General features: G+C 34.1%; 4 protein-coding genes across 9 annotated transcripts; 2 read left to right on the top strand and 2 right to left on the bottom strand.

The window, feature by feature from the left end:
* The first annotated feature begins 2301 nt into the window (after positions 1 to 2301).
* LOC129874552 (transcription repressor OFP5) lies at positions 2302 to 3908 on the top strand. The gene has a single exon (XM_055949850.1). The coding sequence runs from the start codon at positions 2606 to 2608 to the stop codon at positions 3881 to 3883; it is 1278 nt and encodes a 425-aa protein (XP_055805825.1). The 5' UTR covers positions 2302 to 2605; the 3' UTR covers positions 3884 to 3908.
* Positions 3909 to 4213: 305 nt separating this feature from the next.
* Positions 4214 to 6345, bottom strand: LOC129874551 (pentatricopeptide repeat-containing protein At4g18840). The gene has a single exon (XM_055949849.1). The coding sequence runs from the start codon at positions 6228 to 6230 to the stop codon at positions 4623 to 4625; it is 1608 nt and encodes a 535-aa protein (XP_055805824.1). The 5' UTR covers positions 6231 to 6345; the 3' UTR covers positions 4214 to 4622.
* A 4237-nt stretch (positions 6346 to 10582) lies between these two features.
* LOC129874140 (heat stress transcription factor A-4c-like) lies at positions 10583 to 13491 on the bottom strand. Of its 5 annotated transcripts, none has more exons than XM_055949378.1 (3): positions 13007 to 13491; positions 11867 to 12817; positions 10583 to 11761 (listed from the first exon to the last, which is right to left on the bottom strand). In XM_055949378.1, exons 2-3 carry the CDS (start codon positions 12080 to 12082, stop codon positions 10751 to 10753), a joined length of 1227 nt encoding a protein of 408 aa, XP_055805353.1. In that variant the 5' UTR covers positions 12083 to 12817; positions 13007 to 13491; the 3' UTR covers positions 10583 to 10750. The 5 variants fall into 5 exon arrangements, with proteins under 5 accessions (XP_055805353.1, XP_055805354.1, XP_055805352.1 ...); XM_055949379.1 differs by having other exon boundaries at positions 11867 to 12806; XM_055949377.1 differs by having other exon boundaries at positions 13217 to 13491.
* A 5868-nt stretch (positions 13492 to 19359) lies between these two features.
* LOC129875136 (BES1/BZR1 homolog protein 4-like) lies at positions 19360 to 24267 on the top strand. 2 transcript variants are annotated; one of them, XM_055950569.1, is made up of 3 exons: positions 19360 to 19728; positions 23022 to 23779; positions 23878 to 24267. In XM_055950569.1, exons 1-3 carry the CDS (start codon positions 19513 to 19515, stop codon positions 23879 to 23881), a joined length of 978 nt encoding a protein of 325 aa, XP_055806544.1. In that variant the 5' UTR covers positions 19360 to 19512; the 3' UTR covers positions 23882 to 24267. The 2 variants fall into 2 exon arrangements, with proteins under 2 accessions (XP_055806544.1, XP_055806545.1); XM_055950570.1 differs by lacking the exon at positions 23878 to 24267 and having other exon boundaries at positions 23022 to 23783.
* The last annotated feature ends 604 nt before the right edge of the window (positions 24268 to 24871 follow it).

The raw sequence follows: 24871 nt of genomic DNA, 5'->3' as shown, positions 1-24871 counted from the left end.
TTTCCCATAATTGGTTAGGTTTCAAATTTGATCTTGAAATCACTATCAGAAAGATTCTTTCAACCAAAACCTCCAACAATAATGATGTAATATAAGTACTTTTAACAAGCATCATCTAACAAACTAGATGTTGATTGCCTTGTTTTCCTTTGTGTATTCATGTCCTTTAGACTTTGATATTCATATATCCAACTCAAAAGAAATAAATGAAAAAGAACTTTGTTCCCTATACATATTTTTTAAATGTTTTTTTTGATGCAAGAACTTTGAGACTATAAGAAAAATTGGTATCGATTCTTGAACATAAAGTCATGTTTTTTATCATGTTTGAGGGAAGTAAAAGAATTATGCTTTTGAAGATTTCAAGTGGCAAATATTCTTTTCCAATAAATACTGCTAAAGTCATTTCAAATTTCCTTGACACTACATATGCTTAAAATCAAATACAGACCCCACAAGAAGGTAGGTTAGAGAGAAACCTTTTGGTGAGAATACATATAATTGATTATTCGTTATGGGCTACGAAAGCTGCCATTAAACTTTTCTCTTTTCATAAAAGATTAATATTCAATTATTTCTCCAGATGGAATTCAAGTCTTTAATACTATACTTCTTCATAAACATTAAATTTAAAGTTAGCCAACTTATATGACACTCTAATCGAATTTAACCGCTAAAATTATAAATTTAATTTTATTCATAGCAACAAAATCCTTTCTTTGATTATTGGGAGGCGAAAAGTAGAAATGTAAATGAAGCGGGGCGGGGCATAAATAAAAGAAGAAGAATGCTTGCACATAACATTTTCTTGATACGTATAACTTTGTAAAAAAAATAAAAAATCTAGGGAAGGGAAAGAGTGATTTTTTTTTTATGTGAGCACAATTGGATATGGTGAGATAGATGAGATTCATTTTTCATTCTTGATTAGAAGTCTTAGGCCAGGAGACTTGAGAATGGAGAAACTTTTGGTAGAGAATGTTTCTGTGAAAAAGTTAAAGATGATTTTTTAGAATATCATAGATTAATTTTTAGAATAGTCTAGTGTAGTATTTAGGATAGAAATATCTAGATATTTTAGAGTAGAAGATAAAGTTACTAGAATATTCTTGTAGATATTCTGAGTATTTATATAAAATCATAAAATAGTCTAGGTTATTGTTAGATAGTTAGAAGATAATAGTATCTAGAGTGTTCTTATAGATGTATCTAGAATAATTTCTATAAGCATCCCTATACAAGTATAAATAGGGTGGCCATAATCATTTGTAAATAATCCAAAATCAATCCAATTCAAGTAGTCTTTTTTCATAATCAAGTTCTCTTAACCAAAATATTCCTCTCCTTTCTAGGTTCCTCTTCTTTAATTGAATCTTTCGATCTTAGTTAACGATCATAGAGCCAGCAAAGGGTTTCTCCAATTATATTTTTCTTCTGCTATTCTCTACAGTCCTCTGTCCAACTGTCTAATAAATTCGGGATATTAGATGATTATACAAAAAAAAAATATTGTATAGTGTTTATGTAAAAGAATTAAAACTAATAAGTAATAACCTTTTAGATCTTGGAGACTCTTTTGGAACCTTGGGTATTGGCCCAAGAAGAAAAGCAATTATTAGTACATATTTGGCTGCCCTGCTGAAGCCAATGTCATTCTCAAAAGACAAAGCAATTATGGCCCATAATTTGCTACTTGAACTCAAAATAATGGAGGTATCAATCACACAAACTGTGTAATGATCTCTAATGAGCATCATTATTAGCCAAAGTTAAGGTGAAGTTACTAGAGACAAAGCTAAAAGCAAAAGAAGGAACCCAATCTAAAAAACAAAAGAAATGCTAAATCATGTTTTAAGGTAGAACTAAAGTGGAAACTTTTGGGCCCTACTAGTGCCCCTATACCTCCTTCATCAAACTAGTACTATAACTTTTACCCAACTTTAAATACAATTTTGAGATGCTCGTGATATCTATAAAACAACTTAGTAATGTTGATTCGATCTGGGTATTCAATCTCTTCGTTAAGGTGCTCGGTTGACTCTTTAATCCTAATAAAAAGATGATTTACTTAATAATTTCTGTCTAAAGTAAGAAACATTAATGAACTCATGTGAATGAACGTAAGTTTCACTAATCAGAAACACTCATCTTTTACAATACTTAGACCTGTGTGACAAATTAAAATACATGAACAGTGTAAAAAAATTAAAACCCTCAGTAAATATACAAGTAAAATTCAAAAAAAAAAAAATGGGGTAGAAAATAAAAGACAAAAAATAAAGTAGTTGCGTGACTTTAGGTAGGAGACCAAGTGAATTTGGTCCCTTGAAAATAGAACAGCAATTCTGCAAAAACTAGAAAGTGGGAAGAAGTGGGCAAGTGGTCACAAGATTTTCCAAATGGCGGGCCTTTCTTTTGAACTAAATAGTAGTAGTAAATACATTTCCAAAAAGCAAATACATACAACCTAAAAAAGTGGACAACCTTACTCCAACATGAATCCCACTTCCCTATTTAACAGCCTAACTGCCCCATAACTGCTTCTATTTCAATTCTTTTTTTTTTTACCTTCCAAGAAGCACAATTCTACTAGCAAATTTCCAACATGAAGTGGGGTAAAAAGAAACCTTCATCTTCATTGATCACTCATGTTTTCCCTGTTTCTTGGCTTTCAAAATTCAAGCAAAAGAAGGACGGCAGCAGTGAGCATCAAGAAGCAGCAAAGATGAAGCACAAGGGAAAGGTGGATTTGACTTCTTTCACCTCGCGGACGAATGTTAGTTTAAAGGAAGGAAGATTCTATGGTGGGGATGATGATGATGATCCTTATTGGAGGCTTTCTTTTACTGAAGACAGATTTGAAGCTCATCCTCAGCATCAACAGATTCAGAATCCACTCTGGTGTGGTTCTTATGATGAATTTGATCAAGATTCAACTTGGAATTCCAAGAGTAGTTTGGGAGAAGAGAATCATAAGTTCAATGATATGGTTTCTAGAAAGATAAGCGAAAAGCCCAAGAAAATGTTGATTTCCCAGAATAAAGCAGAATTCAGCAACAGAAAGAGGAATTCTGTCAAAGATGAGAAGTTGAGGAAACTTAGTAGAAAAGCTTTGGAGGAAAGAATAGCGGAAAATGCTAGAGAACTTGGTCAAGAAGAAGAAACAGCAGCAGAGGTGATAGAGAAAGATATATTCGAAATAGAACCCGAGAATGAGAAGGTACTGAAAAGGGGGAAGGAGAAACCAACAGCCTATAATTCAAGAAAGACGCGGAGTGTGTCTAACACGGATTCCAGTCTGAATTCAATGGACGAAAATTGCATGATGTTCAAAACTCTGAATCTAGAGGAAGAAGCTGATGCATTGTCTGAAGAAGAATTTGAATCAGAATGTCTAGAGATGAAAGACATGAGGATCAAAGAAATGTCAGAGAAAAGTGTTTATCAGCAGAGAAAATCAGTATACATAAACCAGAAGAGAAGAAGAAAACATGGTGTTAAAGTCAGAGCATATTCACCACGAACAACAGCCAAGATGGAATGCAGAATCAAAGCTCTTGAAGACATGAAGAAAGCAAAGATGAAGATGAGACACGAGACAAAGGAGAGATTCAGAGGAGACAGGACAGTTTTCGATAGCTATGCTATTATGAAGAGTTCATTTGACCCTTTCAGCGACTTCAGAGACTCGATGATTGAGATGATATCACAGAGAGGGATAAAAAACTCAGAGGAGCTTGAAGAGTTATTGGCTTGTTATCTAACACTCAACTGTGATGAATACCATGATCTCATTATCAAAGTCTTTCGGCAGGTATGGTTTGAGCTGAACCAGGTCAATATTGGAGCAGAATTACAGAAATGCTGTTGTTCTGATGACTAACAATTGCTTAGTTTGAGTTTCTTAATCCAAATGTAAATAAGTTGTAGGTACTACCTTCTGTTAAGATTCTGTTAATTGTTTTTAAATTATTATGTACTTAGATACTGAAATGAAGAAAAAAGCAATTTAAATTACAGACATCACTTTTTGAAGTTTGCAAAGAGCAATCAAGCAGGATGTTTTATACATTTTCCAGGGCAATGAACACAGTATTGTTCATCAAGATATATTAGTTCTCTACTTCTCTTAACTATGGAATTAACAAGGAATTTAATTGGGACTAGAATCTGACAGCCAGAACCCAGAACTTTCGTCTGGATACGGATACCAATGCCATTAACTAAGGGCTGAGAAACTTATCAAAATATAGAAGTACCTAAATGATAAGTGTTGGTGTCATACTAACAATAAGAAATGGAGTATAAATATAATACAGGTTTATAATTGCTGCTTCTGGGCTCTAGCACAAGTTTAGGATAGCTGTTTGTTATAGTTTAGAACAAACCTATATGAGCAACAGTTTGGTCTGCATAAAGAAAAACTCTATTCTTTACCAGATTGGATCATCTGTCAGTTGCAGGCTGTAGTAGAAGCAGGCCAGCCAAATTATAGTACCACGATCATAACAAGCACTTGTGACAAATGGAAAATACAGCTTCCTATGAAGCCCAGATGCAGCATGTATAAAACCATCACTAATTTAGATTGATGGTCTTTTACAAGAAGTATTTTGTACTTGTTACAATATTATCCCTTCACCAGCCAAGAACTCGTGAACAACTCCATCAACCTCAATCATGCTACAACCGGGCTCTTTAGTTATCCCCTCGTTCCTCATCTTTCTCCGCACTTCCCTCACATCACCCCATCTCCCCATGGATGCAAGGACATTTGATAGTTGAACATAACCAGCACTGTCACAAGGATCAAGCTCTAAAAGTTTGGTAGCGATGCGCTCTGCCAATTCGACATCATTAATGCTTCTGGAAGCACTCAAGAGGGACTCCCAAATAGCAGGAGCTTCTTTCACTGGCAATTTGCTTACGAGTTCTTCAGCCTCCTCCAATAATCCAAACCGACCAAGTAAATCAACCATACAACCATAATGCAGAAGCGTAGGCCGAATTCTATACTCATTAATCATGAGTTCAAACATCCTGCGGCCCTCGCTTAATAAGCCCCCTTGACTGCAAGTAGACAAAACGCTTACAAAAGTAACCTCATTGGGCTTGATACCATCAGCAATGAGCTCATTGAAAGTCTTTAATGCATCATCCAAATACCCATGGTTGCTGAACCCTGCAATCATTGCATTCCAAGTACTAATATCTTTTCTCAAAGTATCATTAAACACCTCTAAACCTTTCTCAATACATCCACATTTGCAATACATATCCACAAGAGCAGTAGCAAGAAAATTGTGAACCTCAATCCCATTCCTCTCGATGAATGCATGAACCCACTTTCCCTGGCTCAGAGACCCAACACCAGCACAAGCAGACAGCACATTCACAAGTGTACAATCATCAGGCTTCACTTTAGCTCTTAGCATATCTTCAAAAAGAGCCAAAACTTCATTAAACCTATCCGCCTTAGTATACCCGGTAATCATAACATTCCAAGACACAACATCTTTCACTAACATTTCATCAAACACCTTCCTTGCTTCATCCACCAACCCAACATTTACATAACCAGAAGCCATAAAATTCCAAGATTCCACATTCTTCACAGGCATTTCATCAAACAACTCACGCGCCAATTCAAACAACCCCCTTTCCGCATACACACTCAACAATGCATTCCACGCTATAACATCATCCTCAACCAACCCATCAATCATACCACGCGAAACTTCAAAACACCCACATCTCGCATACATATGAACTAAAGTGTTGTATACATACATATCTTCGTCAAGTCCATTTTTTGCCACCAACCCATGAACTTGTTCACCTTGTTTAGCATTTTCCATAGTAGCACAAGCTTTTACAATGAATGTAAAAGTGTACTTATCTGGGAAAACTTTATTTACAGAGTTTAACATTTTGAGGAAGATAATGAGTGCAAGTTGTGGGAAGGGGCTAGTGGAATAAGCACGTATGATAGTGTTGTAGATATATGAGTTGGGTTCTTCAATGTGAGTGAATACGGAGAGTGCATATGAAAGGGTTTCAGGGGAAGAAATGGGAAGAACAGTGGCTTTGGTCAAGAGGCGACTAGCAGCAAAAGGGTTACGAAAGATGCCAGTTTTAAGCATGAAAGCGTGAGCTTGGTAAAGTTCGGAGATGGAATTCGCCATTTCTAAGAAAGAGAGGATGGATGGTGTTGGGGAAGTTGCTGCCATTTTAGTATTGTGATTTGGCACTACTTGTTAGAAGCTGCATTTGTTGTGCCTGATATAAATAATACTCAGGTTTTTCAAAATGTTTACGGCCTTAAATAAATGTGTTTAGTCGAGAAAAAACCCAAAATACTCGCGTACTCGTGACTTAAGTCGTTTTCACATAAAAAATTAATATTTTTTTGTGTTTGCAATATTGATGCATTTTTTATCCTCTCTCAAATTTTTATTTATTTTTAAAAATTAATTTTCTCCACAATTTTATGTATGGAATGTTCAATCATCTTTTTATATATATTTAATAGTAATAATAACTCCATGTGAGAAAAGGTGAAAAGAAGAACACTTTATCATATTTAGAAGAAATATTATTGTAGCTAAACTAAGAAAACTTTAACATATGACGTTGCAAGAAAAGAAAATTTTGTACTATTGCACGTGAAATCAACATGATGAACCTATCGAATTATAGCTACAATAATATTTCTACAAAACAGAACAAAGTATTTTTCTTCTCACTTTTTCTCACATTAAATTATTATTTCTATTAAATATATAAAAAGACAATTGAATAATTCATACATAGAATTGTGGACAAAAACAATGTTAAAAAATAGGCAAAAGTTTTAGGGGAGGACCAAAAGTGCACCAATACTGCAAACATGAGGGACTATTAGTGCTCCATGTGAAAACTTAGGAATGACTTTGAGTCTTAACCCAAAAATAAGGGACTATTTTGGGCTTCTTCTCGGGTTTAGTCACTTAAATTTTGTGAATAACTTGTTGTAAGACAATTAAATTGAAACAAAAAGAGTATATCTTTTTCCTGTCTTATTTTCCAATTTTTTTGATTTCTCGCATATCTAATTATTCTCCACAAATCTTATACTTTTATCATCAAAAACATTGTATGCATGTTGATATCAAATAGAACGTTACTAAAATTGCAATTGAGAATTTTGGGCTTAAAATGTTCAAGCTTGGAAATGATCACGAGGTCCAGCAAAATTAGGATTTGAGAGAGTGCACGTTTACACTGAAAATCTGAAATATCATGAACTCGTATGGGTTGAAACTGCAGTTAGATTCCATAATGCTTTAAAGTTAGCAAGCAACTTTTGACCTCTGGGCAGGAAGAGTTTTGTTGTCCCCCTCCCTCCTTTTTGATCCGGCCGTAGTACGACACCAGAACTCAAACCTACGATCAATCTGATTGAATCTGGTCCTATCTGACCCAAACTCGGGAACTCAGAAGTTTGAACATCTGGCCTGTTGGGGTCGTGCCCCTTCTCTATCCAGACACTAGCAGTTTTCTTTTTGTTTGGGGGGGGGGGGGGTATGATGATGAAATTATAATGATTTCGTGGCAGAGACATGCTTTGCACCAATGGATTCTAATATCTAATATAAGAAATCACCTTATACAAATAGTGTGACCCCTGCTTTCCCAAAATCTCAAATATTTCTGAAATTTTCAATTTTGCTCTCTGGCCTGATAAGATTTTGACTCAAGACTGTATTGCACAACTTAAGACATGTAGGCTTTAGTACTTGTTATCTACACAGCCACAAGACATCTAAATCTTTGACCACAAATACTTACTTTTAAACAGGAAGACAAGACAGTGATCTCAAACAAAGAGCAGTTCCCACTACTTGGTCTTACAACCTGTCTTTGTATGCTATTTTGGAGCACAAACTGTTCCACTATGAAAAAGAAAGTAACTAAGTTACTGATAAATATACCATGCTGCCTTTAGCACCGAGAGCATCCCATATATTTTCATGCTTAGAGCATAATAAAAAAACTTGGTGCAGCCAACTAACGCATAAACCTATTGAGAGACTTTCTCATTGATCAAGGTTGATTTGACAATGAGGTCCAGACAAAATGAAGAATCTACATAGCAAAGGTAGCAAGAGCTAGCGAGAAATCACACATCTCGGATCAGACACTAAAATATCAAGTAAATGAGGACGAACCTGACAAATACATTAAGATAATCAATCACCATATCAATTTTTTTTTCTTTTAAAAGAAGATTGTGAGAAATCAACATCTCAATAATAAGTTCCAGATCACAATACCATAGCATTAAGGTAGATTTTCTAATGAGAACACTGCAACTCCAGGGAGAATAAGAGGCCCCTTAACAGAAGCTTTTATGCAACACAATAGACACGAAGCACTTTTTAGAATTATTTGCTATCAGGACAACTACAACATTCTCCAGTACGCCTCTACACCTACAATTATCTCTACAAGTCGGAGTTGTAATGTTGGACACAGGGAGGAAATTTCTCCTGATCATTACTAAGATCATGAGCAAATGCAAAGTGGGAACTCCAAGCATATTTATCGGACAGGATTATCAGTTTTTTTTTATAATTCAATTACCCAGATTAAAGTCTAGGTCGTGTTGTATTCAGCGAAAAAGGGACAGAGGGGGACTGAGCCCAACCTCAATGCAACACTGTCAAGCCAAAAAAAGTGGTGATATAATATCACCGAAAACACAAAAAAAAACCAAAATTACAACTTTCTGGCTCAACAACTATGTAAGACTAACTAGCTAATGTAAAAGTTCGCCTTACTAGCTTTTGTTCTAATGCTAGGCATTTGCCTCTTGTCGAGTTGAACCAATCCCTTAGCTTGTTTTGGTAGCTAGATGAATGAGTAGAACATGCTATTCTGCGAAGATGTGGAAGCCAGTTTTGCAAGAAAGTCAGTCACTTGGTTTCCCTCTTTGTAGCAGTGATTCACTTGCACACCATGAAGATATTTCAAGTTGACAATTCTATCTATAATATGTTTCAGTTTCAAGTTAGTGGAGCCTCCATTGTTCAACATGTTGGCAATAATTTGTGAATCAAGTTCCAACACGACCCAGATTGAAGAAATGTAAATGGTTGACATTGCAAATTATAAAACCGAAAGCATCACAGGGTATAGAGACCTAATAATTACATTATAGTCCATATTTCCAGACTAGATATAACTGTAACGATCACATTTCTAGATTTCTAATACTCAAACCTAAGCTTCTAGTTTAGGAATATAATAACGATAGTAAGTCACTATTAAAACTTCACAGACATGAAAGAGGCTTTTAAATTTGTGAAGGTTGGATGCGACTATTTTTTCTCCACTTCCCTAAGAGAGAAGTGAGGTACTTTAAGAAGTACCAATCAGGGGATAAAGGACTGGAGTGTGAAAAGAAATGGAAAAACGAGAGGAAGGTGAAAAAGGAGAAACCATATTGTTAATTGCGTCTGACAGATGGCTTGGCATCATCCAATTATATATCCAAAAAAAGGGTAAACAAGCCCCAGCTAAATATAGAACAAAGCAGATTTAAATGCTTTGAACCTTCCACCTCCTCCACACAGGAAACATCTGCTACACATACTTGTTCTAATTCTATCTTTAGATCCTCTTAACTCTCTCTTCTCCCCCCTTCCCTTTCCCTCTTTTCCTCTCTGGTACTACATCAAAAGCAAGTAGGTTCTATTTGTCTTCTAATGTTTTGTATTGACTGCTAGGGGTCGTAGGAAAATTATATTAAGATGATGAAAGAAGATAAGGAAGACAAATTGTACTATGTCCTTCCTTCACCATATTCTTTCTTTGATTTTGCTTTGCTCTTGTTGTGCTTCAGACACAACATTCATTAGCCTTCAACCCAGCGGATATATAAGCTAACAGAATGTGTGAGGCTTCAAGAAACATAATTTCTATACTCTGAAGTGACACTCCTACAACAATGTGTACACAGAGAAAAGTGCAGGGGATAAAATTAAGGGTAAGAAAGAGGAGTGTGTATTTTTTCATACACCATTGTCCTTCACTTCAAATCCGAATAGGCAATCTAACCATGTTTATGTATCCAATATAGCATTAGTTGTCTTTGCCAAACAGCAGCAGATTTTTCCTGTTTCCAGGAGAAACTGCAAGTAGAAGTTCAACCATAATTGGATAACCAGTGCATTTAACAAAAGAAACAAAACTCCAACATCTCTAAGCAAAATTCTAACTTAAGAGTAAACAATTACAATGAAAAAGGTAAAACAAAAGCCTGCATTTTAGTGATTTTGTGATTTAGAGAGCATGTGCATTCAGTGACATAGGATAATTGGAGAATAAGTTGTGCAGGCCCAATACTTTCAGAGTGGCTTAAAATAAAGTGAACTTTAGATACAAGAGACACTGCATCTTACAAGATAAACAAAAGACTGCAAACATGTGGAGATTTTAAATCAAATATTAAAGAAAAAACATTGTATCCAAATGAAAGTAAAACGAGCAAGGCTAATAAGAACAAACCAACATAAAAGAAGGAATTTATGCCAGAGAATTTTAAGAAGCTCAATTTCCCTCATATCATGCAATGCACAGCAAGAACAAAATCAATTTATACATCAACACGTATACTACTACCTGACAAAAACAACTAATACACTAGATATACAACAAGCCAGAAGGCCAGCAACATGAATAAAGCATTTATCTTATACCTACCAAATTAAGTTTTCTCTGCTGGAGTAAGATGTCCCAACTGTTCTGTCAGGCTATTTACACTCTTCATGTTCCACCAATATTTTCCACTGTCAACTGGTTTACTTTCATTCTTTTTGCTACCAATGTCTTTCCTTTCAGACTGGACTTCAGATGCATCAACTGAACCAGGATTCTCAGTTAGGAACTGTTCCCAGAATACATCATTAACCCCTGTTGGAACATTAGTAGCTGTCCCTGCTACAGCTGCTTTGTCTTCTGGTTCCGCAACCTCATGAGTAGTGTTTGCAGTAGGCTCAGAATTCATGTCAATTCCAGAAGCCTTATGCCCCACATCAACATTTAGTTGTGTGTAAGATATAGCAGGACTAACTGCACAACTTGTAGATTCATCCAATGGCAGTGAACAATTCTGTTGTATCCCAGCTGAATCAACATCTTGTAGCACATCCTCCCAGAAAGTCGAAGAAGATTCCAACTGACCTAACAGTTCTGCGTTCATTGTCAGAAGAGAGAACGGGTTCATATTTTCCCAAGTCAAAGCCCTAGATGAAATCCCTCGCATATCTTCCAGGTCACTCTCATTATAGAGGCAGCTGTTTCCTGGCAACCTTCTTTTTCTGTCATTCACTTGAAGTTGTGGCATATGACTCAAATCCATTACTGGTTTATCTAAGGTTCGAGCTAAAGCGGAGAGCATGGTCTTCTGACGATGTTCTGCATGTTGAACACGTTCAGTCAAAACCTGCATTTGCAATTCAAGTCCTTGGTGATCCTGCTTATGCCTTTGTAGGTCCAAGTGAAGTGATCCATTCTCATGCTTCAGTTTTTGAATATCTTCCTTGTATCCTTTTCTTTCTGATTCAGTTAATGGAGATGACAGGCCATGAAGATTCTGTGCAGAATGACTGTGAACAGGTTTACGTCTATGGATATTCTTCAAAAGGTGTGGCTGACCTCTAACAAAATTATCTTCATTCGCAAATTCCCATTTTTCAGAGTCAATTTTCCTGAATCCCTGGTGCACAAAAGAGGCCAAAGGCATGTGAATACTCACAAATAAGATAAAACTGATTGAAACAAAAAATTATTTCAAAAATGTGAGGGGAACTAACTCACTTACATAAGTGTTTAGCTGTCTGACAAAGCTGGAAAAATTATTGTGCTTGAAGTATCTAGGCAACAAATCCCTTGCAAAATCTGGAGGATTCCACACAATGAAGCTTCTATTACTCGAACTCCAGGAGACAATGGCATCACTGGATGGATCATCCACCATTTCATATGTCTTTGCAAGAAAAGGAGGCAGTGCATTCGTGCTGCACGTAGCTTCATCCATGATAGGTTTAAACGAAAATCACAACCCCTAGACTAAAATAACGAAATGGAGCATCTACTAAGAGTAAAAGTTCTTATTATCACACTTCAGAACACAGAAACTACTAGTGAGGATCCCGATGAGCTCAATCTCCTAGCAATACAACCAATTTGAAGCAAATCTCACCTGATCACACAATAAACTCTCAATTTCAGATCTCCATCATTTTACAAGCACATGCTTGTTTCCAGAACCCCACACTACAGACAACTAGCTCAATTGTGAAAACAGATTCTTGTTATATATATATATATATATATATATATATATATATGAGTTTCCAGGTGACAAGAATTGAACATTCCCGAATATCTATCTTCCTATTGTCAACTAAAAGAAACGTCAATTGTATCATTTAAAAAAGGAAAAAGGAAGGAAAAAAAAAAAGAACTTTCTCAGACATTCCAGAAGGTATTCACCCCAAACCAATAAAACCCAGAACTCCTTATGTCCACCGCAATCTTGACAAGTCAACCCCAAGATAAGCAGAACCTCAACCTCACAATTTCAAGAAACTCTACACCTTTTTCCACCCTGTAACCAACCAAAGACAACACTTTTGCAATCATATGCAGAAACCCAAAATTTTCCAGAGCTCAAAACATGCAAAAATTCCATTATCCTCCAAAATATCAGCCTCTTTTTCAATTTGTATCCCAGAATCACAATCAAGGCCAGATTTTTCCTGCGTTCACACTAAACAAGAGTCAAAATTGGACAGGAAAAAGTAAGAAATCAAAGAAAAAGTCGAATAACCCATCAGATAAATTTCCAAACCCATTACATCAAAGTCGTTGTTATAATAAACTAAAAAGTCATGGGCGTCCCAAACTTCACGCAAAAGCATCCAATTATATACGAACAGGAATTAAAAAAACAATTTACCTGAGAGAGCAAAACTGCTTAAAAGAATTTTCAGGACCACAAAATTGTTTAGGCTGCTTCGTCTCCTTCTTCTGAAATACTAGTGATTTCGTTATGTATCTTGGGATCCGTGAGGAATTCACAAAATCAAAAAATTGGAATTTGTGCAACTGTTCTAGGGCTTAGTGAACATTAATGATCCCAAAATAAATAACTACTCAAAATACTTACTTCATCCTCCTTTCTTGGAAAGTGGAATAATGAACAAATAATCAAAAACAAACAAAATTAATCAACAATTGCTGTCGCAAAGCAGAAGAAAGAATAATTTGGCAGAGATCAAAAAATTAATAAAGAAGTAAATATTGGGTCAGATTGGGAAAAAAACAAAACAATGTGGCAATAATTATTGTACATTCTTTTAGTTTAACAGTAATGGAAAACAAATAATGTATCTTGTTTGGCCGAACGGCGTCATTCATGTTGAATTCACTTCTTACTTTTTTTGGTTTCCCATGTAGTGATGTTGGAAATCTGTAGAATCTGATTAAATCTAAATTGTATATTGTAGAATTTATTAATTTAAAACTTTTGATCATGATTGAAGTAATTTTACTATTATACCACAATTCATGTTGATAATTCATTTCTTTCTTAATTCTCTCCCATTTTATCTTTTTAAAACTCAATCACTTACTTACATTGTTATTTTTATAAAATTATGATTCTAGTGTTATTGGTTGTTTACTTATCCAATATTTTTGTTGTTGTTTTAATAGTTTTTTTATTCGCTATTATATTTAACTTTTGAATATGTTTTACTTGATCAGAGGATCATTATTTTATCTTTATTACAATAGAATAAGATTATGTATATATCATTCTTTTCACGTAAAATTATTATTACTATTATTTAATTGTGATTTCTTTGTTCTTAATAGTTACAAAAATGAGAGAGAGTTAACTTTTTAACAAAAGCGCCTTCATATTTAAAAAAAATCAAACTCAAAACCTCCGAATTAAGAATAAAGTAGATTGGTGTACCGTACTATGTCTGTTGTTTTAGCGAGTGTTGTTAACTTGGGGATGAAGAAAATGAAAAGTATATATTTGATGACGCCACTGCTTTGGTAAGCTAACTAGAATTTCTTGGGGCCTCCGAAACCGTGTAGACATTATTTCCCAAAAAGACATCATCATTACGCGGGGATCTTTGTAATTAATTGAAGGGGAATTTTTATAAATGACACATTAGCGTTATGTTTTTTTCTAAAACATACATCCTCTTTTCGTATTTATTTATTTATTATATTATTTTAGGATGTTTTATAATATTTATCTAATTTATAAAATTAATAAATAATTTATTATAATATATTTATTTTATTTTTACTATTAAATATTATTTATTTCTAATATTTAGATGAATTGTATTTAATAAAGGTAATTTGGTAAAATTATTTTTATTATTTGTAGCTTCGTGCTAAGTCAATAGTAGACAACTATTATTGAACAAAAAAAATAATTAGCAAAATATATTGTATTTGTATGCATATATAAAATTTAATTCTAATTGAAATAATATGGATATAGTATTTGATTTTAAGTGTATGTATGTCTGACGCTCAAGGGTATATGCATATGTGTCTCTACAAGGTTGAACATCAGTAGCCTTCTAAAGTTGACACCAACTTTCACTTAAACGTTTTAATTAAGATTTATTCATTTAAAATACCTCATGTTGAAATTTGCTATGTCATTTTAACACTTTTCGCTGACATGGCATGGTGAGTGTAATACACTCGAAATTAGCACATGAATGCTTATTTAATCAATATTTTATTTTATTTTATTTTTCTCTACTTCTTCCTATCTATTCATCCATTACCTTCTAGTACCATTTTTTCAAACTTAAATTCCTTCAACAGCACTTTCAAATTCTTTCCATCTCTTTGAAAAAATATTATTTAATTTTTTTTTCATGTCACTTTTAACAATAACCCAAAAAGTAAATAATTTTTTGTCTGAAAATATATGGATAAGAAAATAAAAGTAAATACATTTTGAGTTCATTACATGGAGTATATAATCATATCAATGGAATAATTAAAAGGAATTTTCAGATATGACAAATATTTTAAGCATAATTACTCCATATGGGTATAGTTTCCCTAATTACTTATAATGACAAACATAAATTTGTCATTATAAAAACTTTGTAGCGAATTATATAAAAATTGTAGTGAATTATACAAACGCTATACCCACAAATTATTTGTATACCGAAATATACAAATATTGATATACATATGTATTTGTATATCTGACGAGCAAGATTGAGAGAGAAGAGGAGAGAGGCCAGGGAGATCGAAAGATGGAGGAGAGAGGCGAGCAAGAGGTGAATTGTATATGTATATCTGTCGAATTGTATATGTATATTTGTCAAAAAATTATATATATGTAACTGATATACATATGTATTTATATATATCGCAAGCGAGATTGAGAGAGGAGGAGGAGAAATGCGAGCGAGATCGAGAGAGGGAGGAGGAGAGACGAGCGAGATTAAGAGAGAGAGAGAGGAGAGAGGCGCGCGAGAGAGAGGAGAGAGGTGAGCGAGATCGAGAGAGGGAAGAGAGAGCCGAATTGTATATGTATATTTGTCAAAAAATATTGTATAATGGTAACTGATATATATATATTTTTATATCTGGCAAGCGAGATTTGTCATACTGCATAAATAGATAGTTATGTTTGTTGCGAGCCGTAATTATTTTAAACTATACCCTAAACGCGTAATATAGTAGTAAAATTTGTCATACCGCGTAATTTTCTCAATAATTAATTCTTAAAAAAGAAAAAGCTCATCAAGAACACACTTTATGCCACAAAAATCATGGACATAAATTTTTTGATTTCTACTTTAAACCATCTAATCCGAAATATTATTTTTTCTCTTTTAAGATTTTTGATTTTCTTTATATATGAAATTAACAATGAAATGATCCATTTTCTTTCAATTTGATTACTATAACTAAAGAGACAATTGAAGAACAAACTTGAATCGAAAAGCTCGAACTCCATTTATGGAGTTAAAGCTGGAGGATGACTGTAATGAGGGTGGGGGGCTGCAAAATAGAACTTTTTTATAAAAAAAATTGGTCAAAACCTTTTTTTTAATTATTTGGGCAAAAAAATCCACATGTCATTGATTTATTGGACACTTTGTCATGTGTTTTGGCTATTATTTTCTCTTTTAATTTTTTTTGTGTGTATAATGATGTGGCAATTAGAAATAAGTTTGCAAAATTCAACCGGTCATTTAATCCATGTTGGAAGTGAATATAACCATGCACTTGAAACTTTTACAAAAAGTGTTAAAATGACACAGTAAACCCTGACATAAGATATTTAAAATGAACAAAATCTAGTTAAGATATCTAAGTGAAAGTTGGTGCCAACTTTACAGGGTCACTAATGGGTTCAACCGTTTCTAAAATAAAAGTTGGATGTATGTTTGATTAACTATATGTGTTTTCAAAGTAAAAGTTGAATGTATGTGTATGTATGTAAGGACATTAAATGTATATGTAGCCGACTGAATCTAATGTATGTGTTTTCAAGCACATAACATTGGCCAACTGTATAGGAAGTCAATTATATGTAAAGTGTATATTGTGTATATATGACGATCTCTCACGAAGTAATGTCGATTTTTCAATGAATAATTAAACGCGACGAACGAGTGAGGTTGGGACGAATAGGATTTTTAGATATACAAAATCGTGTATATGTGTATATATGTAATAAAATTGCATAATTTGGCTATGCAGATTTTATAATTATTTAAAAGTGATCACTATAAAGAGCAAAAACAAAGTAGAAATAGCTACATCAAATAATTTTTTTAACTAAAATGTGTGAAGATTAAATTAAAATGTAATTAAGTCATACACAATGACCACATATACTGCAACCATTTCATGTCACAGCTTTCACTCAGTGTAACCAAGGTTAGAATAGAGTTTGGCAAAAAAAAAAAAAAAAGACGTAACAAAAAATCTAGTTCAAAATTTGTTTATAGTTGGATAATTTTGAATCGCTTAAGTTTTACTTTGTAAATATTGTTAAGTTACACCCTCTAAATTAAATTTCATGTGTTGAAAGTCGTGTAACATTGAATAATAATAATATTTTATCTTTTATATATCTATTTATTTGCAGTAAATATTTATTTTATTAGTAACGTTAGATATTCCTCTCACCAATTAGACTCAAAAGTCTGTTTGAATTAACTTTTGATTTTTGATTCATTTTATCATCTTAGTTTAATTTTTTATTTATTCAAGTACTAAAAAAGTATTTAAAAATTAATTTAACATAAAAACACTATAAATAAATCAATCCAAAATAGGCTTTCAAATTTGTTATTGGACTGGACTTTTAGACCCACGTCCCTGCACTTTGGGGAAGGTAAACCCAACTACTATGTTGAAAGCCCATTATTGATATCTCTAGATCTTTTTGGCTCAACTTTATCCCATCGATGAAGCAGCTTCGTATAGATGATTGTTTTTTTTGAAAGCATGAACACATAGTCACGATTTTAGTTTTCGCTAAAGCAATTGTGTCTGGCTTCCATTCATAAATAACATTTTCGCATATTCACAGGACTAGTTCAACTAACTCTACACCTGTGGCAAGAGACTTTAGGGCTTGTTGGAGCTTCTAAGAGTAACCAATCGAAGCCGAAGACGGATCAAGGTAGCTTGCTTGCCAAGCTGAATATCAAATTAAATTCACAAGTAGCTACTTTTTAGCTCTTATAACATAGTTGAAAAATAATCATTATTATAGAGATATAAAATTTATTATCTATAGTTGAAAAATAATCATTACTACAGAATTTTAAATTTTATACGGTGAATATTTGTAAAATTTTAATACTTCATAATTTTTCGAACCCTGTGCATAACGAGAGCCTTAGTGTACCGGACTACCCTACCCTTTAATACTTCATAACATAGCTTATTTTTAAAAGATAATTTTCAAAAAGTGACCAATGAACTCTATTTTTATCATGTATATCATAACATTTACACAAAATGATCCTTTTTTAGTCACTATCTAAAACTTCTTCTCGTTGACAAGGTCTGCAAAATAAAGATACATCGAAATACTTCTAAAGGTGAAATATAGCCAAATAAAATAACGAAGAGATAATTTAAGAACTGTCATTAAAAAAATGGTGCAAATAATTTTTCGTATATTTAATAAGGGATCGACGTTAAAGTTCTTTTATACGTAACAAAATTTGCAAACAGGATAAACGTTTTTGAAAATGTTATGTTGTTTCATAATCCACCACTATTGCTTTTTGGCTTAATACATCGACAGTTTCATAAATTTGTCAATAAATTTAATCTAGATATTGAAAATATTATTTATTTCAATTGAACATGTGAATATGTTATAAAATGTTTCTATTAGATATTTGCTAATTAAAATTTAGAAAAAAAAATACGAGTATTTTTAAGCATTTATAAATAGTTAAGTTAACTACATAAAATATGACATTTAAACATCTATAAGTGATTAAATTAACTATATAAAATATGATATTTTTAAAAATTATATGTATTAACCTCAATTGTAATTTAAGTGCTTAAAAATTTACTCAATAATTTTTAAAAATTGTCCACGTATTACACCTTATATTTTTCGTGGTATCTTCCTTTGTAGGTGGACTGTTTGTATAAATCTAAAATATAAGGTAGAAGCTATTCTCGCTAACACTTATCTTAATTAGTACGAAAAAAGAAAAAAAAAAGACCCAGAAAGGACATCTGCTTTTATAATTAAGGCTGGAATATGTACTTTTCAGTCCAAAATTTTCAAAAGCGTTGATTTCATACCCCCAAATTCAGAAACATAATAATTGGTTTTAGACCCTTTTTAAATTTTGACTTGGTCATCCTTCCGAAATTCCAGTTTTGCCCTCACATCCCTTTCTTGACGATTTCCTAGCAACTGTCTAATAATGCGTTTTGTTGATGATATAAATTTATCTCAATATATATCAATATAAATTTTTATTTAAATTTAATTATAAAATGCCTAATTTTTTTTCCTTTAGCTTGAAATTATTTTAATTTATTTTTCAGGTGAAATAAATTAGTATAGCAGAATAATAATCTCAAAATAATTTTATTTGTGTACCAAAGACTCCTAAAACTTCTGTAAAAAGGTTCAACACGTGCACCACCCACATTTAGAGGACTTTATTTTTAATCGATTAACAAAAAATCTCAGTGGTAATTTCGTAGTTCCCCTTATATTCAGTGGTAAAAATGTAACTTCATCTGCTCATATTTAGATGAGAAACTTGTCGTATTTAGCTGAAAAAGAGTGTCTTAAGTTTTATCATTTCTATTTCCAGGTTTTTGCCAGCCCGGTCCAGAAGTAAACCGGTCGAAGAATTTAATCCGGTTTAAGTCTTCTATTGCGGAGCAATCGGCGGCGTTGTAATGACTTCCGGCACGAGGCTACCGACATGGAAGGAGAGAGAGAACAATAAGCGGAGAGAGCGGCGCCGGAGGGCGATCGCCGCCAAGATCTTCGCCGGATTAAGGATGTATGGTAACTATAAGCTCCCCAAACACTGTGACAACAACGAGGTATTGAAAGCTCTGTGTAAAGACGCTGGTTGGATCGTTGAAGAAGATGGAACCACTTACAGAAAGGTAAACTACTTTTCCTCAAACATCGCCATTTCTCTACTCTCTCTGCAAATAATTGCAATTAGTAAAGGCGAATTAAGCAGAAAGTATCTTCTGATTTCTTACTAGTACTTTTTTTTCTTTGAAGATTAGTGCTTCGTTTACGTGATGAGAGATTCGGATTGTTTCTTCAGTCATTTGGATTTTGTGAATTAGTTCTATTTTCATCGTAAATTTAGATGAAAAAGCAGAAGATTGAAAAGACGAATCCTCCATAGATTTGTTGTGCTCCGTGTATTTTGTGCATAGTCAGAGAGCTTTCAGAAAGTCTGACCATTTCACGTAGATGCTAATTTGACGATATTACCCCTGCTGTATTGCCAGTGTCCCACTTTTTCCCTTCGAATTTGATGGGCTGTATGGACATTTCAGCTGATTCCAGGGTTTTACCAGTCCTTGGATTGCTTGCAGTCCTGAGTTTGGAAATCCTGAATCTGCAGTCTCTTTATGAAGGGTAGTTTAGAAATCTAATCTTAAGGTTCAATAGTTAATTTACGAAAGTACAACCCCTTGATTTATCAATATCGGAATCCAAATCTAAGAAAAGGGAAATATTACTCCTTGTTCTGTGATCCTATTTGACTGAGCATTGAGTTTTTAAAATAAAAGAATTTGAAATATTTGGGTCTTACATATGCAAAATATCATTTTTGTGGCTATACGACTTTTGAAACTTCATAGTTTTAAACCTGACATAATATTTTTGTGACTATACAACTTTTTACACGTGTGATTTGAACATGTATAGCATTTGTGTAGCTATGAAAGCTTGTCGTTAAGGGTAAATTGAGAGGTTTAAGTTAAATTGTTTCCTTTTTTAAACAAGGGGCAGTTTTATTAAAAATCATCACTTCATTGCATAAAGCATAAAGCAATGAGAAACGAGGGGTTGTGGTTTAATAGGTGAAATTGTGCACTTCAAATATGACGCACAAAGTAATCCCAACGAGAAGCAGTGGGTTCTATGAATATCAACTTTGAGGAGTTGGCTTAACATAAGCATATTGTGTACTGCGTGCTGAAGTTGGTTATTTTAGTTGTAATTTGATCATTATAGAGAAGTGTGGGCTTCACTTCTTGCTTTTCGCTTCAAGCGTCGACTTTATTGTTCTTTTGTGTTGTTTGCTTTTAAAAACAAAAGGAAGGTGTCATTCCATTTTGGAGCAGACTAAAAAGGAAATAGGTTCACTTAAACAAGGAGTAATATTTTTTGTGTGGTCTATTTAAATCCTTGCTGGACAGAACTAAACCACCAACATGAGGAAACAAAAAGATATCAACTCCTCTGGTTCCATTATTGTTGTTGGTTCCTTTATCTTTATTTTATTCCAATATTTATTTTCATAATTATAGTTGAGGCTGTAGAGCGTGTGGGGATATCAATTTTGGATGTGATGTGGAGAAAAATTGTTGATGGGCTAGGAGAAGCTGGGTTTGTGCTTTAATCATATAGTTGACATTATCATTGGATATGGCCACCCTTTCTCAAAAGGTGTTGGGATGGTAGGGTTACAGTTGTCTAATATTTTTGGTAGTGCCATCATTCTCTGTTTTCTATGGCTTGTTTTGGCAAAATATAGTTATGTCCAATTGTTATGTGTGTATTTGGATGCTTTTATCAGACATGTAGGGCTTAGTGGTCATGTTATCCAAGTCTTAATCAATGGGATGAGAGGGTGGACCCAACATAACATGATTGCTATGGCTGAAAGTTGAAAAAGAGCCATTTGAGAATAAGCAAGATGATGGCAAAAAGCATTTTGGATTTTTTCAAGTAAGCGTCGAGTGGGGCTTAAATTAGGAAATTTAAAGGCCGAGAGTAGATGTGGTTGGGCAGATAGATGCTTTTAAACTTATGGAGAACTATTACACTACATTAGGAATTTCAAAACGTAACTTCAAAATATTTCGGTCAAATATAAGATCGCTTTATGTAAATAGACTTGGCTCTTTTTGGACCAAGAGAATACTCTTCATCTTGCTGCAGGTAATGTGGCTTTTGCACTGCTTCGTTAGCCATTTCAAGCTACTGGAAATCTTGTCTTGGGGAAAACTAATTCACTGAAATCTCCAATTTAATAATCCATAAGTCTCGGTTTAATATTTCTAGTTTGACAGATGTATCTATTAGATTTAGGGGCAAGATTTGAATATTTGACTTGTCCGAATTAAAAAAGAAAAGAGTTGAATATTTGAATTGTTTATTAAGCATTAGTTAGAAAGATGTAGGTTCATATGTTGACTCTGTGGCTTGTGGAGTATGATGTAGAGGAAAATTGTGATAAAAATAGCAAATTTTGGGTCCCGCATAACTGTTATATGAAACTGAATGTTTAAAGACATTGCTTAGAGGGACACCGTTATGGGCATGTTTTAAAAGATTATCTTTTTGGGACAAATGATTTTTCAACTATGTTCTTTAATTTCTTGGTTGCTTCTTTGGACAGCAAACTTACTTTTAATTGCTGAGCCACAGTTACATCTGTTTGAAACTCTTTGATTGACTTTAATTGGAAAATTTCTTTAAAATTTGTAAAAAAGTATGAAATTCTGCAAGTAAATGTTGATGGCTTTTTGGTTTTCGTTCATTATTGTTTCTCTTAGTTACTGTTTTGACTTGGTAGCCGCCAATGTATTAACCGTTCTGTGATACTGGTTATCATAAAAGGTTATTACATTGTTGCTAGCTTCTTTGCCAAATTATTAGATGCATCAACTATCCTGTGGATACCAAACACAAACAGGGCATTGTACTCTCAATCTATCGACATGTTTTTTTCCTTTAAGAGAGAAGTTGGTTGGTCAGTGTGGTGGGAATTTGGTTCCCTACAGCATACAAATATGTGCACCTTTACAAGAACATAGATTTAGGTACTCATTCCATAACAAAATTTATATGCTCATTTCAAGAGCGAGAGCTTCTGATTTCGACATGGGATTTTGGTGCTGATGATATATTACTAAGTTACTGGTGAATCACTAAGCTGCATTCTTTTGTTGGAGCATTCATGTATATCTGGTATAAGTAATAACTAAGTTACACTTCATCTCTAATTTAAGCAGTTGAAGTCACGTAAAGCGCACAATTTTAAGCTTTAAAAAGATCTGGAGACATCCTTAATCGTATAATCTTTCAAGTCAGGGCATTGCAAATGTCAGTTCTCTTTCTGCTATAGTCGCATAGTTCTGGGGAAGGGTTCACTATTACTATTTGATTTGCCCCTTTGTGGCTGCTTATCATTTGTTCTCTTCTTCAGGGATGCAAGCCAGTAGAACGCATGGATATTGGTGGTTCTGTTTCTGTAAGCCCTTGTTCGTCTTACCAACTGAGCCCTGGTGCTTCGTATAATCCGAGTCCAGTTTCATCATCTATCCCTAGCCCGGTCTCATCCCATTATGTTGCCAATGTCCAAAATAATTCTGATCCCAACTCGCTTATTCCTTGGCTGAAGAACCTGTCATCTGGCTCATCACCATCCTCGTCTAAGTTTTCCCATCATCTGTGCATTCCTGGAGCTTCTATAAGTGCTCCTGTGACTCCACCTTTGAGCTCTCCCACTGCACGTACTCCTAGGATGAATGATAATTGGGAAAATCCAACGGCCAACTCTACATGGATACAGCAGCACTATCCCTTCTTGCCATCCTCAACCCCTCCTAGTCCAGGTCGCCAAACCCCACCAGATTCAGGATGGCTCTCTGGTGTTCAAACTCCACAGGATGGGCCTTCATCTCCCACATTCAGCCTTGTCTCATCAAATCCATTTGGATTTAAGGAACCATTATCAAATGGAGGGTCTCGAATGTGGACACCTGGGCAAAGTGGGACATGTTCACCTGCAGTTGGACCTTGTATGGACCAAACAGCTGATGTGCCAATGTCGGATGTTATCTCAGCAGAGTTTGCATTTGGCAGCAATATGAAGGGTGTAGTAAAGCCATGGGAAGGAGAAAGAATTCATGAAGAGTGCATCAGTGATGATCTTGAGCTTACACTTGGTAACTCCAGCACTAGGTAAAAACCCCTCCCTTCCTCTTTCTCTCTCGTCAAGCTTGTTTCAAGTATTTGTTTGTTGAAAGTGGCTGATTAGTGCATCATGTGCTGCATTGCAGATAGGAGTGTGAGAGGATGTAAAAATCTATGCTTATATGATTGTCGCAGAGCTTGGACATTTTTAACTTTCTTGTGTTGATCATCCCTTCCGAATGTGAAGATACTCTGGTATGGTGAAAAACCACAAGTCACAAATACAGGGTAGGAGCAGCAGTTAGTTTTCCTATTCTTGTTTTTTCCAAGAATAGGCTCTCATGTGGAGCCATTTTTTTTTCTTTCTTTTTCCCAATTGGGTTGGGGGAACGTTATCCTATTTTCTCTTATATTCTCCCCTCTTCTTTTAATTCTTTTTACCTTTTAGTGTCGAATATGTTTTGTAGTTACCCTGTTGTAATTGTTCACACGATATAGCAGTAGCTAGAGTTGACCAACGAGAATCTATCTTTCAATTCCTTGTTTTTCCCTCATAAATTTCCTTTCTAAACAGAGTGCTTTATTGAAGAGTAGGCTCTACCAGGTTTGCCCAAGTTATGATACTCACAAAGATTAATGTGACAATTCAAGGTAACTGCCTATGTGAATACTCTTGAATGTATGGAAATCTGAGCCTATTAAGCAATATTGGAGGAATCTTAATGATATTTCAAAGGGTTGAACAATTTTAATAATATCCTGAGAAAAGGTTGTTGAACAATTTTAATGATATCCTGAGAAAAGGTTTTAGCACCGGTGTGTATATTGTATATGTATTCAAGTTTATTTGAAGTATCCCAACGGTGTTACACCGTTGACTTCTAGGGAAAAAAGAGGAAGACTTTAAATCTCCTGTTTCAGAGAAATAAGTGGTCAGGAGGAATGGAAAAGAACACTTTATATTTGATCCCTAGTTCAGTACATAGCAATCCTAAGTGGGTCCTCACATAATGCTAATCCATGTTCCACACCGCCATGAAAACATCGATTTTTAATCTATAAGTTACTAGGAGGAACACAAAATGTAGAAAGTATTCTACTACATCTTGCTATCATTTCAAGTGATTTTACAGATAATAG

This window comes from Solanum dulcamara, chromosome 11, assembly GCF_947179165.1.
Source record: "Solanum dulcamara chromosome 11, daSolDulc1.2, whole genome shotgun sequence".
Lineage (NCBI taxonomy): Eukaryota > Viridiplantae > Streptophyta > Magnoliopsida > Solanales > Solanaceae > Solanum > Solanum dulcamara.
This window is presented reverse-complemented; position numbering and strand designations above follow the sequence as displayed.

Bases quoted from the DNA above. Each gene is read 5' to 3' on its own strand.
- LOC129874552 (XM_055949850.1), top strand. From the start codon at position 2,606: ATGAAGTGGGGTAAAAAGAAACCTTCATCTTCATTGATCACTCATGTT.
- LOC129874551 (XM_055949849.1), bottom strand. From the start codon at position 6,230: ATGGCAGCAACTTCCCCAACACCATCCATCCTCTCTTTCTTAGAAATG.
- LOC129874140 (XM_055949378.1), bottom strand. From the start codon at position 12,082: ATGGATGAAGCTACGTGCAGCACGAATGCACTGCCTCCTTTTCTTGCA. The intron at 11,762-11,866 runs GTAAGTGAGTTA...TTTGTGCACCAG, and splicing joins TCAGACAGCTAAACACTTAT to GGATTCAGGAAAATTGACTC.
- LOC129875136 (XM_055950569.1), top strand. From the start codon at position 19,513: ATGACTTCCGGCACGAGGCTACCGACATGGAAGGAGAGAGAGAACAAT. The intron at 19,729-23,021 runs GTAAACTACTTT...TCTCTTCTTCAG, and splicing joins ATGGAACCACTTACAGAAAG to GGATGCAAGCCAGTAGAACG.